Source organism: Atractosteus spatula, chromosome 22, assembly GCF_055471065.1.
Source record: "Atractosteus spatula isolate fAtrSpa1 chromosome 22, fAtrSpa1.hap1, whole genome shotgun sequence".
Lineage (NCBI taxonomy): Eukaryota > Metazoa > Chordata > Actinopteri > Semionotiformes > Lepisosteidae > Atractosteus > Atractosteus spatula.
Genome location: NC_142727.1, coordinates 2,988,718 through 3,004,362, shown reverse-complemented (window position 1 = coordinate 3,004,362; position 15,645 = coordinate 2,988,718). Strand labels below are relative to the sequence as shown.

Below are 15,645 nucleotides of genomic sequence, written 5' to 3'. Positions count from 1 at the left end.
ACTTGCATTTCGTGACTGCTAGTCTCACAGCTAAAGCGGGCATTTGTTAAGGCGGAACGTGACAGATGTATCAATTTAACAGAAACATCGGTGAATTTTCCATTTTGAGCCCTCGCAGGCGGGTGATCCATTTTTTATGGGAAATTTAGCTTAATTCTATTTAAGGTATTGTGTTGAGACATGGTTACTGAGAGTCGGACGATGGTGAAAATCACTAAAATATACATTTTTAAAAAATAAAAATTGACCGATTAAGCAAAGACGAGCTTTTGTCCTCACTCAGTGTTCAGAGTCCGAGTTTCCCTCCTATCTGTTGATTGGTCGAGACCGAGAGCGCTGTGTGGCAACACTAATCTCTGATTGGGTGGAGAGCTTGTTCCTGTCCAACCAATCAAATTCAGCCGCGACTATTCAAAAGCCGGGCGGCAGACAACTTGTGATCATTGTTAGAAGATTCTTTCGTAGAAGTTTGACAGAACAAGATGAGCGGCAGAGGAAAGACCGGCGGTAAGGCCAGAGCCAAGGCCAAGACTCGCTCTTCCAGGGCCGGACTGCAGTTCCCTGTGGGCCGTGTCCACCGGCTGCTGCGCAAGGGAAACTATGCCGAGCGGGTCGGCGCCGGAGCCCCGGTGTATCTGGCTGCCGTACTGGAGTACCTGACCGCCGAGATCCTGGAGCTGGCTGGCAACGCCGCCCGGGACAACAAGAAGACCCGCATCATCCCCCGGCACCTGCAGCTCGCCGTCCGCAACGACGAGGAGCTGAACAAGCTGCTGGGCGGCGTGACCATCGCGCAGGGCGGCGTGCTGCCCAACATCCAGGCGGTGCTGCTGCCCAAGAAGACCGAGAAGCCGGTCAAGAGCAAGTAAACAGCCCGGCAGAGACCCCGACTGACCCTGAACACAAAGGCTCTTTTAAGAGCCACCCACAGTCTCTTGAAAAGAGCGATTTCTGTTGTATAATCTGTTTGTATAATTGCAACAACAATTGCAGAAGAGCGAGTTATGTTTTTTTTCGCGAAGTAATCGCTATTGGAATACAAAGAGAAAGATTAGAATCGCACACAGCCACTACGGAAGAGCAATGCATCTCTTCTCAATCCAGAGTTTATAAACAGAGTGTTTTCTTATTATTTCCGTTTCATACGTGCTGCTTTAGAATTTCTGTAGCTAAGTGTGAAAATAGACAAGTTATGAGAGTCCTTTGGCCTCGTCCACACACAAATGCGTTTTCGCTTAGCTAAGGGCGTATTACGATAAGGGAGAGTGGGGTGTCCCGTTAACTGGTTTGGTGGAAACGCGTGTAAAATGTGGGGACGCTCAGAGGAAGAGCGAGGAGTGTAGGATTCAGGTTTCCTGTTTTTTATGGTTTCGCCCTGTAAGATACAGCCCTATATGTACTGAGTTAAGTGCTCTGCGAGACAGGCACTGCAAGTTGAAAACGTGCTGCTGCATAAACTATCCTGTATAAAACTGGGCTTTCGAGTCCAGGTTCACGCGTTCAGACTATGGGGAGAAGCAAGTTCATCATTTATACAATCCTACAGTGCTGTAGGTAGGGAAGTAATCATGAACATTTCGCCTTGTTTAAAGCTGCTGTGGGAGAGAGCTCACGGGAGGGAAGGGGTTCATGTGCAGTCTGGGCTGCTGCTGCAGTCGGAGAGGAGGCGGGCTCGTGTGTCAGTGCGCCTCCGGTCTCAAGCAGGTCCGCTCTCAGGCTTGAAAAGAGAAGCGCCGTGGCTGCAGCCCAGCAGTGTGTGTCGTGTTCACAGCTGATAACTTGAAGATGTCTGGAAGAGGCAAAGGCGGAAAGGGACTCGGGAAAGGAGGCGCTAAGCGTCACCGCAAGGTTCTCCGCGACAACATCCAGGGAATCACCAAGCCCGCCATCCGCCGCCTGGCTCGTCGTGGGGGAGTGAAGCGGATTTCTGGGCTGATCTACGAGGAGACCCGCGGGGTGCTGAAGGTGTTCTTGGAGAACGTCATCCGCGACGCCGTCACCTACACCGAGCACGCCAAGAGGAAGACCGTCACCGCCATGGACGTGGTGTACGCGCTGAAGCGCCAGGGCCGCACTCTGTACGGCTTCGGAGGCTGAACAGGAGCGGAGCTTCACTGCCGGACCGGACCCCGACTTTAAACCCAAAGGCTCTTTTAAGAGCCACCCACCTTTTTAGAAGAGAGCTCAAATTTAAGCCGTGATTATAGAATATTGTTTTTTGTGTCAAGGAAACGTTTTATGATTGCTATTATGATTCCTAAGTTGAGATGCATAGTTTCTCAATCAGTACATTTCTTTGAATCTGGCTGCTAATAGAATAAAATTTCTTGCTGAAAAAGCTCGTACTCGTACTGCTGCGTGCTTTGCTGTCAAAATAATAGAAAATTCTTGTGTAAAGAATGGAGTTCGGTTTCTAAATATTTTTATTTTTCACGCATGCTTCATGGCTTTTAAGAAAGAGCCGTTATCATATCGGGTCGTTTCTAACCCTCCCACCCCGACAGGAAGCGGCTCCGCTTTGTTCAGACAGACTCGGCGAGAGGACGAGGACTTGAAATCCACTTCATTCGCCAAGAGCCATTTTCCTAAATGCTATTTTGTAGAAAAGTTTAGTTTTTAATTTTCTTGTGCTCTGACTAATTTGAATTCAGTGCTAAAGCTCAAAAGTGTTGCGATAAAATGCTGTTGGTTCACAATTGATTTTAAATTCCCTAGAATATCACCAAAACAGTGCTTTTGACTCCACGTTTGCACAAATCACACAGTTCACGCCGAGCATATCGTTTTCTAGGGTAGGAGATATAAACGGAGTGAGAGTCGGATTTCAGAAAATCTGCACGTAGTGCTAAACGGATCACACGGCCCTTTGTTCCTGTGTGCGCGGGCGGAGGGGAGAGAGAGGCGCCTGGAGTCAGAGCGAGCGGCTCGGGCGCTCAGCCGTTTGAATTTCATTGGCGCAGAGCGCAGCCAATAGGAGAGCAGCTCTCTCGCTGACCAATGAGTCGCCTTCTCAACTGAGCGAGCTGATTTGCATGCGGCCGCTATAAATAAGGGACCGTAGGAAGCGTGCGACATCGTTATCGTATGCAGTTAACAGTTTGAGAAGATGCCTGAACCAGCGAAATCCGCTCCCAAGAAGGGCTCAAAGAAAGCCGTGACCAAGACTGCCGGGAAAGGCGGCAAGAAGCGCAGAAAGACCAGGAAGGAGAGCTACGCCATCTACGTGTACAAGGTGCTGAAGCAGGTGCACCCGGACACCGGCATCTCGTCGAAGGCCATGGGCATCATGAACTCGTTCGTCAGCGACATCTTCGAGCGCATCGCCGGCGAGGCCTCCCGCCTGGCGCACTACAACAAGCGCTCCACCATCACCTCCCGGGAGATCCAGACCGCCGTGCGCCTGCTGCTGCCCGGAGAGCTGGCCAAGCACGCCGTGTCCGAGGGCACCAAGGCCGTCACCAAGTACACCAGCTCCAAGTAAACCCGGCCCGCCCGTCCCGCATCTAAGAACCCAAAGGCTCTTTTAAGAGCCACCCACAGAGTCTGTAAAAGAGTACTTATGATTTCTACGTTATTGCTTCAAACCGTGGAATTAGATAATTGTATGGGTTGTTGCTCAGCTGTGCAATTGCACTTGAATTCCTCGGATTTGATTGAATAAATACACAAAGAGCATTCATTTCCCACTTAGTTCTTTAAGCAAGACCGTATAATTCTTCCTTGTCGTTCTGTGTTCAAACATTTCTGATGTGCTTAAATTCGAAAAGCTTGTTAGGATGAACGTTGAAGTTGTCCACCAGTCTGCTGTTTAATTACTGGAGAGAACGCGTGCACAGCAAAATCGCCTGTGTGGCTCTCCGACAGCTGGTTGACATCCTCAGCTCTCATTATCCTGACGCTGACCGCCTATTGTCGTCTCAGTCTTACTGACTGCATGTTTTCTAATGAAAATATCCACTATATATGTGCCTACACGACCGAAAAGCAACACTTTTTTCTAAGGTTACCACTTAGCCGGGGCGCATAGACGTCGCCTGTCCAGCAGAGGGAGCAGGACAGAGGGACCCGTGTTCACATTTCTCTCCGGACACTACAGAGCGACGCAAACGGGACAGAAAAATAAACCCCTGGATTGGCTTCTCTGGAAAATAAACAATTACTAGGATGAAGCCCCACAGGAATGCACGATTTAAACTGTGGCACTCAGGTGAGTTACATTATTTCTGCTTCTTGTTTTAAAGCTTTTAATAGTGTCGCATCATACAGAAGCTCATAGCAAACACAGCGACGGGTATAGGAGTGTAATTTCTGTTGGTATTTACTGTGCGCGTTACTGGTTTTATTATTAATATATTGAGTGTCATAGAAAGACATCTAGTGTACTTGAATTATTATTTTTTTGCTCTGGCTAGGAATTCATTGGATCTATTTCATCTGTATCGTTTCTGAAACAGGAATTGTTTACATGTGCAACTGATGCCTCTACAAATAGCAGAAAGAGCGGGGAATGCACCTCAAGTCACTGCCAGAAGGCAGTGTATCAGCAAGGCTGAGCAATTTGCTGTGTTCTCCCACAACTCTTTGAGTAAAGAAATGCTTATTTTTCCAGTTTAAACGCAGCTTCCCAGCTTCTTGAAATTTCTTGAACTTCTTGAAAAACAAAATACTGGATCCGTAACCAGGGTGACGTCCGTACCGAACAGGCGATATTTGAGAGGCTGAATGGCCCATTTTGTGACCAGACATTCTTTCTCCATCACTGTGCTCCTCTCCCAGAAAAGGAGCTTGTAGCTGGGGTACAAGAGGAGATGCTCAACAGCTTCTCTCAGTTGCAGCAACACTGCGCCTGGAGAAAAAATGCTGATTGAAGTCAGCTATCGACAGAAGAGTCCTCACATACAGTAGGAGTGGGTACCATGTTGGTGCATAAATGCTTTTGCAGTTTCTGGAGTCTGGCACATCACTTTGGGGGCAGAAATTCTCATTGGATCAGTAAGTGGAGCAGCAGGTAAGCAAATTTGGAATGAACCTCCTATAAAAGCCTACTAGTCCTAAAGAGTATTTGGTCTTCATTTTAGGTGCTGGCCATCTCCGGATTGCCTTTATCTTGTCAGCTTGGGGTCAGACATGACCATTTCCTTTAATGTAACCTAGGTACTGACCAGAGGAGAATCCAGAGAAGTGAGCACAACTTGACACTGCAGTAGACGGGAGTCCCTTCATACTACAAGGTCATCAAGGTAGGCTGAAGCAAAGGGCAGATGTTGTATGAAGTGCTAGGAATGTGCATTTTGTCCAGACTGCATCTGCCTTTTTTGCCTCCAGCTATGACACCCTTCTTAAAAGGCTCTTCAGACAATAATGCTCATACATGAGTTTGCTAGTATTGAGGTTAATACTGCAGCTGGAGGCCTTAACATGCAGTAGAACTGGTCCCTCCAGGATGAGTTCCACCCTGTGACTGAAGAGTGATAACGAGCGCATGTTCTGTCTTCAGGCTGTGGGTGTGAGGGACAGTGCAATTTCACACAGTGAGGGAAACACTCCTGTAAAAAAAAATCCTTCCTCTGTCACCGAGGAGCAGTCCTGCAGGTTGTGTAGATTTAATGTTACAAACAGTGTGACATCTTTCCTGATCTCTGAGTTTATTTTTGCTGCTTTGCTCCTCTTCATTTTCCAGTTTCTCCTCATTGACTTGACGCATCTCTCCTGCCGTTATTTTCCTCTCTGTACCTTCTGATATGCTCTGAAAGGACTGTTTTTGTTTATGGTGCTTTGCCATCCAACCCACATGTGGAAATCCCCCTCATTACCCAACTGATCCATTCCTGGCTTCTGCAGGATCCTGGCGCGGCTCTGGGCTTTAAACGGCGGCTGTCGGGTCCTTCTCGGCGTGGAGACCTGAGCGCAGACCCACCCGTGTACCGAGTGACCGGAGCTCCGCGGCAGATTCACAGGCGAGTCCGAGTCTCTTCTTCCTAGAGGCCGAGAGAGACCCGGTCAGGAAAGCGCAGCTTCAAGGCTCGTTTAGGACTGAAAACCACTTTCACAGGGGCTTCGTCTCTTACCGGTATCGACTCACTGTGCAGCTGCAGGTCCGGCTGGGTTTTCTTTCTCCGGAGCCGGTTTGCATGAAGACGCGCCGACCGCTCCGTTTAGCTTGAACTGGGGGAAACTGGTAACTCGAGTTACTGGTAACTGACCACAGGAAACTGGAGCCCAGCCGTGTGAGACCCGGTGTGAGGAGAGAGAGAAGCCGCTTACCTTGCTCTCGAAATGTCGGCTGCTCCTGTCCTGCTGTAAAGATTAAAGTGAGAGTTTTAATTTTTTCTTAAACACAATTTCTGGTAGAAAACGTTGCTGGATTTAACAAAACCTGTAAGAAGTGGCTAATTAAGAGACATTGGGGGACCTGGATGGGATTGTCTACCAGCATAATAACTCTGCTCTGTATTATAAATGTTTTTATGCTTGATATCCTTACATGTTGTAATAAACTGCTGTGAGTGTAAATTGGTTTGATTATTTTTACAGGGTTTGGATGTATGGGGTCAGGGTTAATCAGTTCAAATGCTGTTAAACCCCCCACAAAAGTTGAAAAGCATCCCTCGTCCTCTTACAATTCTAAGAGTAGTCTTTCATTGTATCTTTGTTGCTTTGGATTTTATAAAAGGCTCTGTAGTCTGTGGAGACTTAAGGATTTGAACTTGGACAATACAAACATAAAACACTGCATACTGAAGTCATACTGCAGAGACAGAGTATAAGATCTGTACAGGTACAGTATTTAAATACATCTTGCTTCATACAACAGAAATTCAAACAATTATGTCTGTCTCTAAATATTCACTGACATGTCTGGAAATAGTGAATGTTTAAATGATGATGTTCAATTAATTATTTTTAAACCAACATCTATATTCCCTCTTTATCTACAGTGTATTCCTGGACTTGCAAAAATAAAAAAATAATAATGTAATTAAATACTCAACACACCCAAATCAACATGTAATCTGTGTCTGTCTTCTAGATCTTTCGTGTACAGAGTTTAGAGCTACAGAGGAGAGAGACTGGACCAAACAAACACCTTTTCCCAGGTCTTCTGCTGCAATATCTTAATCATCTGTATAGCCACACTGACCCCTCCAGGACCGGGACTAGACAGCCCTGCTGCAGACACACACTGACCCCTCCAGGACCAGGACTGGACAGCCCTGCTGCAGACACACACTGACCCCTCCAGGACCAGGACTGGACAGCCCTGCTTCAGACACACACTGACCCCTCCAGGACCAGGACTGGACAGCCCTGCTGCAGACACACACTGACCCCTCCAGGACTGGACACCTCTTACTTCCTTTATTGTCCCAGAAGGGACATTTGCTTTGCAGGCAGGTAAAAGACACAAAACACAGACAACATACAGCATATTTAACACAACATGAACCAATTAACAACTAAAAACTTTCATGAAAAGAATAAAGTTAAACAAACAAAGTAAGAAAATAAATTCTCACAGCTTCTGTTAAAGACGAGCTCTTGTCCTGCCTACCTCCTTCCTCAGGGCTGTGAAGTGGACAGTGGACTGTCCAGCTGGTCTTCATGATCCTCACAGCTCAGGGACTTTGGAATCATCATGATCATCATCTATTGTGCGAAGGTTCACGATCATTGAGGCACGTCGTGTCTGAAACAGAGAAATAAAGTTTCCACAACAACTCGCCTAATGTGGCGCAGCGACTTCATGTCTTCAGATGAACAAAATACGAGACGAACAATAATAGTTCACAGCAAGTGCAGAAAAAGCCACCTCGACAACAGTGAAATATTCCCTCTTGATAATAAAAGAAATCCTTCCTACTTTTAATAAGCAGCGAACCAACAACAAGCTTAAAATTCCCACTTCTCCCCCATGGATCCTGGATTTTATTGGATGAACTGGACCAAGGCTTGTCAATAATTGGGAAAATTCACTGTCAATCAGCATTAACTCCCTACTAAGCAATTGCAACATCGCTGGACTCAATCCCAATTATCTGATCGACTGTGAATCCTCTTATTCATAAACACATGAGTACAGACCCCAGTCACATGATCCGGGTGTTAAATATCACATCAGACCCTCACTACTGCGCTGTTAAAAACCCTCCATAGATTCGTGCATCAACTCCTGGCGGACATTTGTCGGAATCAACACCCTCTACTGTAGTTCGATCAACAGTATTTCACCAACACTGCGGGCTTTTTCACGTTTTCACGTTCATATCCAAAGCAATCTCTGCTATCGTAATATCGTAATGTTAAACCTATAGTTTTGCCATAAAAAGTTATGATTCATAATTACATTCATCAAGCATTTTTAATGTCTGAAACATAACGTGTGTATATATATATATATATATATTCAATAGCCTCAAAAATAATCGAGTCATTATTTTAGTTAAAGAGTTAAGCGAACAATGCAAGATTCTCTAAAGTAAAGTCACAGTAATAATTTGAACTAGCAATGTTAGAATGTGACATTTAACAGTGCGGCCACTAGAGGGAGACATTGCTACGCGCGTTTATGACGGGCTGTTTCTTTTCCTAGAGTGCCCTCCTTTATCTAGTGTGCACACCACTCAGTGCTTCTGCTGTTCATTCCTTTTTCCTAGTGTGTGTGTGTGCCCCTTTTTCTAGGGTGCACTCCTTTCTATAGTGTTAGCTTCCTTTTTTATATTCTGTGTTCCATTTTTTCTAGTGTGCATTCCCTTATTCTGTTGTGGGTTCTCTAGTTAGCACCGCTTTTTCTAGTGTGCACTCTTTTTCTGGGGCGTGTTCCCATTTTCTTGAGTGAACTCCTTTGTCTAGTGTGCAATCTATGGTGCACTCGATGGTTTTTCTGTGGTGCACTCAGTTTGTCTAGTGTGCATTCCGTGTTTCTAGTGTACACTCATTCTTCTATTGTACACACTTATTTCTAGTGTGTGCTCTGTTTTATAATCTGCACTCCTTTTTTAGTGTGCACTCTTTTTTAAGTTTACGCTCCACTTTTATATAGTTTGTTCCTTTTTGGCAGAGTGCATCCCTTTTTCAAGTGCACACTCCTTATTTTCTAGTGCAGGCTCCTTTTTGTGTATCTGTCCTTTTTGAAGTACGCAATCCTTTTTCCAGTGTGTGTTGCCTTTTTTCTAGTGTGCTTTCCTTGTTCTAGAGTGCATTCTCTTTTTGTAGTATGACTCATTTTTCTACCGTGTGCTCTCTTTTCTCTAGTGTGCATTCCTTTTTGAAGTATGCACTCCATTTCTCTGTTAACCGTTCCCTTTTTCTAGAGTGTGTACCTTTTTTAAGTGCGTGCTTCTTTGTTTTTAGTGCATTAACTTTTTCTAGTGTGTGCTCCTTTATTCTATCGTCTGTTCCCTTTATCTAGTGTGCTCTCAGTTTCCTAAAGTGCTCTCCTTTCTCTCGTGTGTGTGCAACTGTTTATAGTGTGCGTTTCATTTTTATTGTGTGCATTCACTTTTTCTAGCATGCACTCTGCTCTATGGTGCAAAAGTTTTTGTAAGCGTGCGCTGTGTTTTCTAGTGTGTGTTCCCTTTTATTATTGTGCAACCATTTTTCTAGTGCGAGATCCCTTGTTCTAGTTTGCGTTCCAGTTTTCTTGAGTGTGCTCCCTTTTTCTAGTGTGCATTACCCATTTCTATTAGGCATTTCCATTCTCAGCTTCTAGCACTTCCTTTTTTAGTGTATGCTAATTTCAAAGTTTATGCTCCTTTTTATCAAGTGTGATATTCCCTTTCTAGTGTGGTTTGCTTGTTTCCAGTGTGTACTCTCTTTTTGTAGTGTGCCATCCTTTTCCTGGTGTGTGCTCCTTCTTCTGTCGAGTCCACTCTCTTTATAATGTGTGTTCTACTTTTTCTAGTGTGCTTGTTTTTCTTGTGTGAGCTCCCTTTTTCTAATATTCATTCCCTTTCTCTTGTTTTCTAGTGTGGTTTCACTTTTTCTAGAGTACACAGCTTGGTCTTCTGTGTGCTGCTTTTTTTACTGTGTCAGCTTTTCAAGTGTGCACACATTTTTCTACTGTGCGCTGTTCTTTTTTCCAGTGTGTGTTTCTTTTTTCTTAAGTGTTCACTCCTTTTTTTAAGTGTGCACTCTTTGTTGTAGTGTGCGTTCCCTATTTTAAGTGTACATTCCTTTATTCCTTAATTCGGCGTGCCGTTTCTTTTTTTCTAGAGTATGCTCCTATTTTTCGTGTGTGCTCCTTTTTATAGCGCGTGTTCCAGTTTTTCTAGGGTGAGCTCTTTTTTTCTATTGTGCGTTCTCTTTCTCCAGTGAGCGCCTATTTGTCTAGTGTGTTTCTACTGTGTAATCAGTTTTTCTAGTTCTCTCTAGTGTGTGTTCTTTTTTCTGGAGTGTGTACCCCTTTTCTAGAGTATGCTACTTTTTCTAGTGTGTGCTGTTTTTTATTCTGTGTGTTCTATTTTTTCTAGTGTGCGTTCAGTTTTTCTAGTGTACATTTCTTTTTAAAGTGTGCGCTCTTTTCAAGTATGCTCTTTTTTCTCAAGTGCTCTCCTTTTTATAGTGTCTGTTCCATTTTCTAGTGTGTGTTCCCTTTTTCTAGAGTGAACTTCTTTGTCTCTAGTGTGCTCTTTTTTCAAAGTGTGTGCTTCTTTTGTAGTGCATGTTCCCTATTTTTAATGTGTGTTCCTTGTTTTTAGTGTGCGATCTCATCTTCCAGCACATTCTCCTTTTTCTAGTGTGCTCTCACTTTTTTCTACTGCTCATTTTCTTTCTCTAGTGTACACCCCTTTTTAAAGTGTGTGCTTCTCTTTATAGTGTGTGTTCCATTTTTTCTAGAGTGCCATCACTTTTTCTAGTGTGTTTTCCATTTGTCTAGAATGTGCAATCGCTTTTTCTGAGATCCCTTCCTCTAGTGTGCACCTCTTTTTCCAGTATGTGATCCTTTTTTCTAGAGTGTACTCATGGAGTTTATAACAAAAGATCGGGAGGGATGACAACAACTACATTCAATTGTACTCAGCTGTCAGTAATCCGCAATTGCTCCCGTCATCCTTCCTCCACCAAACGCTATAAATACCAACGTGATTTCCTACTCTCCCTCCCGTGCAACTTTTGTATCCCACCTCCACCCCATCTCCACCTCTGCAGCTATCCCTTGGTCACCCTGTGTGGGGGTCCTGGCCCCCTTGTCCTATGGCAAGCAGGGTCGGTCCTCAGCCAAGCGGGTTAAGCCAATATCCACTCCATAATAGCTCATCACACTTTGGTCATGGGTATTGTCGTTCCTAGTGAACTTTGTTTAGCGTGCACGCTTTTTTCTCCTGTGCAATCATTTTTTCTCGTGTGCATTCCCTTTTTCTAGTGTACACTCATTATTCAAGTGTGCACTGTTTTTTTCTAGTGTGTGTTCTATTTTTCTAGAGTGTACTCCTTTTTCTAGTGTGCACTCCTTTTTATAGTTTGTGTACTATTTTTTTATAGTGTGTGCTCCCTTATTCTAGTGTGCAGTCCATAGTCGAATGCTCCTTTCTCTATTATGAAATCACTTTTTCTAGTGTGCACTCTTTTTTTCTAGTGTATGTTCCCTTTTAATATTGTGCCCTTCTTTTTCTACTGTTCTGCTCTTTTTTTACAAGTGTGTGTACTGTATTTCTAGTGTGCATTTCCTTTTTTTCTACAGTGTGCTCCTGTTTTGAGTGTGTGCTCCTGTTTTGAGTGTGTGCTCCTTTTTAATGTGTACACTCCTTTTTCTAGTGTGAGCTCTTTTCTATACTGTGTATTCCATTTTTTTCCACTGTGCATTCCCCTTTTCTATGTGCACTCATTTTTCTTACGTGCACTCCTTTTTAAAGTGTTTTCCTTTTTCTAGAAGGCATTCTCTTTTGTTCTAGAGAGCAGAGCAAAGGCCGCAGTTTAAGAAACCCTGATATGGGGAGGGATATGAGAGTGACAGTCTCAGAGGAGACTGTGGAGAAAAATATCAAAGGAATCCCAGAAGGGGCCAAGTGAGAGCATCTATTCCAAAGGGAAGTGTCCAGTGTGAAAGATGTGATTATATAAAGAGCCTATTTAGTGTGAGAAAAGGGCTGTGCATTACGTCTGTGTGAACGAGTGAGAGTGAGTTAAAGCTCCATTGAGAGGAGGAGATAGTCTGCATAGTCTAAGATGAGAGAGTGAGGCATCTGTTGGTACCCACAGTGGCAGCCACTAACCTAGTGGCATCACACAGCTCTTTGCAACCAGCTTTCTTTGTGTTAGCCTCTGCTTTCAGCAGCTTCCAGAGTCTCCGACTGAGCCTCTCCCTGTTTGTGTGAGCCTTGTACAGGATACCACTTGACTCTGGTGCTGATCCTGCTCCAGAACTTTACAGGAAACTGTTCGTCTCCCAGCAGGTAGGTTGCAGCTATTCAAAAGGAATGGTGGGTGTGTCTGGTTTAACGAGTGTAGCCATGTAGTCTGGGCTCACTGTGGGTTCTTACAACTATTCTCACACCTCCTCTTTTGTAAACTCCAGCTGTCATGATATTTTTTTTTTAAAACAAAATTTTTTAAGGGTTAAAGTTTAGAGTTGGGGTGACAGGAAATTGAAAGTATTTAAATATAATATGTATTTCAGTACAGTGCAGTAGTGTACTGTAGTTCATTGCACAAGTGTTGAAAATAATGCTAATGAGTAGATTCTGCAATTACCCAGTTAAAAAAAAAAGTGAGAAATACAGTATGAACTTCTTTGTCACAAACCAAGGGTAAAGGGTTATATATTGCAGATATATAAACCAGCAGCCTGTTTTCGTTCGAGCGACGGCTGCATAAGATTATCAAATCGAATTGATACCAATTATCAAAAAAGCTCAACGGATCGAATACTGTTCTCTCATTTGAACTTTCTCATGTTCTTAGAACTTCTTAAATGAACATCACTAAAAAGAAGTACCATGAAGTACATTGATTGCACGATGAGCATTTACAAATGAAAAACCTGACTTCGTGGTGCAGCGTTAATTTAAATCAGGTTAGAAAACGGTAAGGTCGCCTATATATTTCTAAATTAGTGCATTCATTTTCCTGTGGTCCTCAAATACTAATAAGGATTAAATATACTAACTGATTACTCTGATGGTCATGGTAAAAAAAAAAGAAAGAAACTTGTGATTGATGGGGGGCTTCTAAAAACGTGTTCGATTTCTTCCGTTTTCAAGTGAAAGGAAAAAGCCACCTGCTCCGTCATCCTGCAACCACGCCCACTTGAATGACATCTCTCGCAGGCCCCGCCCCGCTCACCTGTCCGCCGGGATCTGCGAGAGAGGAGGGAGCTGAGTGAGTTTGCTCCGCGTCTTTTCATGACTAGTTTTATTTTTCCTTTATTTTAATGCAAATAAGATTTAATTCATAATTATGTAGTCTAATCGTAGAGGAGAAAGTGGTAAAGCACGTATTTTCGTTGGGAGCTAAATAGCATTTTTAAAAAAATGTTCTTTTCCAAGTCCTTTTTAACAGGTCACTTGTGTTACACAACGTGAGTATTTCTTTCACACCGAAGAAAAACTCTGTTGTAGCAGTAAAGACACTGCTGTATTCGCAGAATGAAAACGTCGCTTTTCCGTATTTTCCTGTATCTCACTTTTTTCTTTATCAAACACGTCGAGAAATTTGCTCACAAAATCAATGTGCATGTATCCAAACCGAAAACAGCCTATCGTGAATTGTAAACCTTTTAAATTATTTCCCGAAGTGTGTTAGGTGGTTATTTTCTTGCATTACTGGGAAAGAAAAAGACGCGTGCATCGAATACCTCTTGCTTTAAATGGTCTTTAAATGTTGAACTGTGCTGTTTTTGTGTTTTCAGTTTAGTGTTTTCGGGCAAGACTTGATTCGCACTAAATGAAGTGAGCAAACGTAAGTATAAACGTCGTATTCATTTCTTGACACGTATCTTATTTAAATACATTTTGCGCTATCTACCCGGTTGAAAACGCCGTTTGCTGCTAAGAAACATTGGTTTAAAATATTTAAAATATTTTTAAACCATCGTCTAAATACAGATGTTCTTGTTTTTCTAGTTTGGTGTTTTCGGGGCTGGACATGGCTTTTCTCAGCTACTGGAATTAATTGTGTAAGTATAAACTTTTTAATTTATACACTTTTTACCTTTTTAAAATTTTACACGTATCATATTGAAGTACAGTATATACTGTACCTCCCGAAAATTGCTGTTGGAAAACGTAATATATATTTTCAAAAGAAGACTCAAACTAGGCGACAATAGCTTTCTCTACGGCAGAAATGTGTGTAACACAACGCTGTAGTCAAGCAATTTCTACTGAAACTGTGCTCACTTCAGCTTTTTTGTTGCTCAAATACAGATTCGTAAGAAAGCGTTCTAGCTTCCAAATTGCATCACAACAATTAAGACAGTACAGCCTATGACGATTTGGATTAATTGTTCAAGTGAAAACTAAGTTGTTTCAGAAAATGAATGTGTTATTCAAAATGGATATCGTAAATAAACTAATTAAAACGTGGTAGTTTCCACCTAATCAATACACATTTGGCTGTGTTTATTGGGTTGTGCCTCCGGTCTTCTGCACACATTCAATGCAAACCTGAGTGTTTCAATACTCTGTTAAACAGGAATATTTCCCGTTACACAAGGCTAAGCTTGTTAAACTGTTATCTTCGGAAGGTGTCAGTAAATACGGAAGCTCGATCTAACGAGCTGGTATAATTTCGAGATGCTGTTTGTAACAGAAAGCACAGCTAATACTGATTTCTGTTGTTTTGCAGGAAAGGCAACGAAGTTCCCGTCTTCACTCTGGTCGCTGCCTCGACAGATCTCTCGGAGAAACAGTAACGTGCTGTATGTTTCTGTGCTTTTCCATGTACTTGCATGCTAATGTTTTTGTACTCTGTTTACTTGTAAAAACCTTTAGCGTTAATGTAGCCTTGCTTTGAAGCTTTGTAATTTAAAATGTGTTAATTTTCACTTCGAGTCTGTGCGTCGCTGGTACTGTACTTGAATAATTTGTTTTGTGTGCAATTTTCGCTCAATAAATTGTTTATTGGATTTTGATGTGTTTTGTTCTTTCTGTTCTCGTGCAGAGTTCTGTACCCCCTTGGTCCTGAAAAACCCCGGTGTTGGTGAGTTTTTTGGCGGAGAGACTTTACTAACAGTTTCTGAGGAACGCTGCGAAAGGCTGTTTTTTCCTTGTTGTCACTGACCGCAAGGGGACACCCTATCGCTTTGTGACTTGGAAACTGCAGAGGCTACCCCCTTGTTAAGTCTGTCCAGATTTTCCCGCCAAAAAACTTAGTATATACCGGGGCTCTTTCAGGGCGTGGTCTCATCCCATCAATCAAACCCAGCCCCGTCTACTCCTCTTTTTGGAGAGAGGGGCTGGGTGATTGACTCCAGCTCTAGCCAAGCCCACTCACTCCCAGCAGGAGGGGAAGGCGTTTTCCTGGTGTGGACTTAGGCTGAGTCCACCCTGGGTGCCTCCTCTCTCTCAGGCCAAAGCCATCTCCAGCCCGCCTTCCTCTCAGCTGGGCGTGAGGGGGCTTGGCTAGAACTTATTCTCCCTTCTCCTCCCCTAGGGGCTGTACCTGGGCTCACTGCTAGGGACCCTAACCCCCCAGAGACTATCTAAA

The 15,645-nt window shown here is 43.5% G+C and overlaps 2 protein-coding genes across 3 annotated transcripts; both read left to right on the top strand.

Annotated features, from left to right (window-relative positions):
• Window positions 1–482: 482 nt before the first annotated feature.
• On the top strand, window positions 483–3,492 carry LOC148816574 (histone H2A-like). Of its 2 annotated transcripts, none has more exons than XM_088939587.1 (2): window positions 483–850; window positions 3,202–3,492. In XM_088939587.1, exons 1-2 carry the CDS (start codon window positions 483–485, stop codon window positions 3,479–3,481), a joined length of 648 nt encoding a protein of 215 aa, XP_088795713.1. In that variant the 3' UTR covers window positions 3,482–3,492. The 2 variants fall into 2 exon arrangements, with proteins under 2 accessions (XP_088795713.1, XP_088795712.1); XM_088939586.1 differs by having other exon boundaries at window positions 483–854; window positions 3,164–3,492.
• On the top strand, window positions 1,786–2,097 carry LOC148816575 (histone H4). Its single transcript, XM_088939900.1, has one exon. It carries the CDS (start codon window positions 1,786–1,788, stop codon window positions 2,095–2,097), a length of 312 nt encoding a protein of 103 aa, XP_088796026.1.
• Window positions 3,493–15,645: the final 12,153 nt, after the last annotated feature.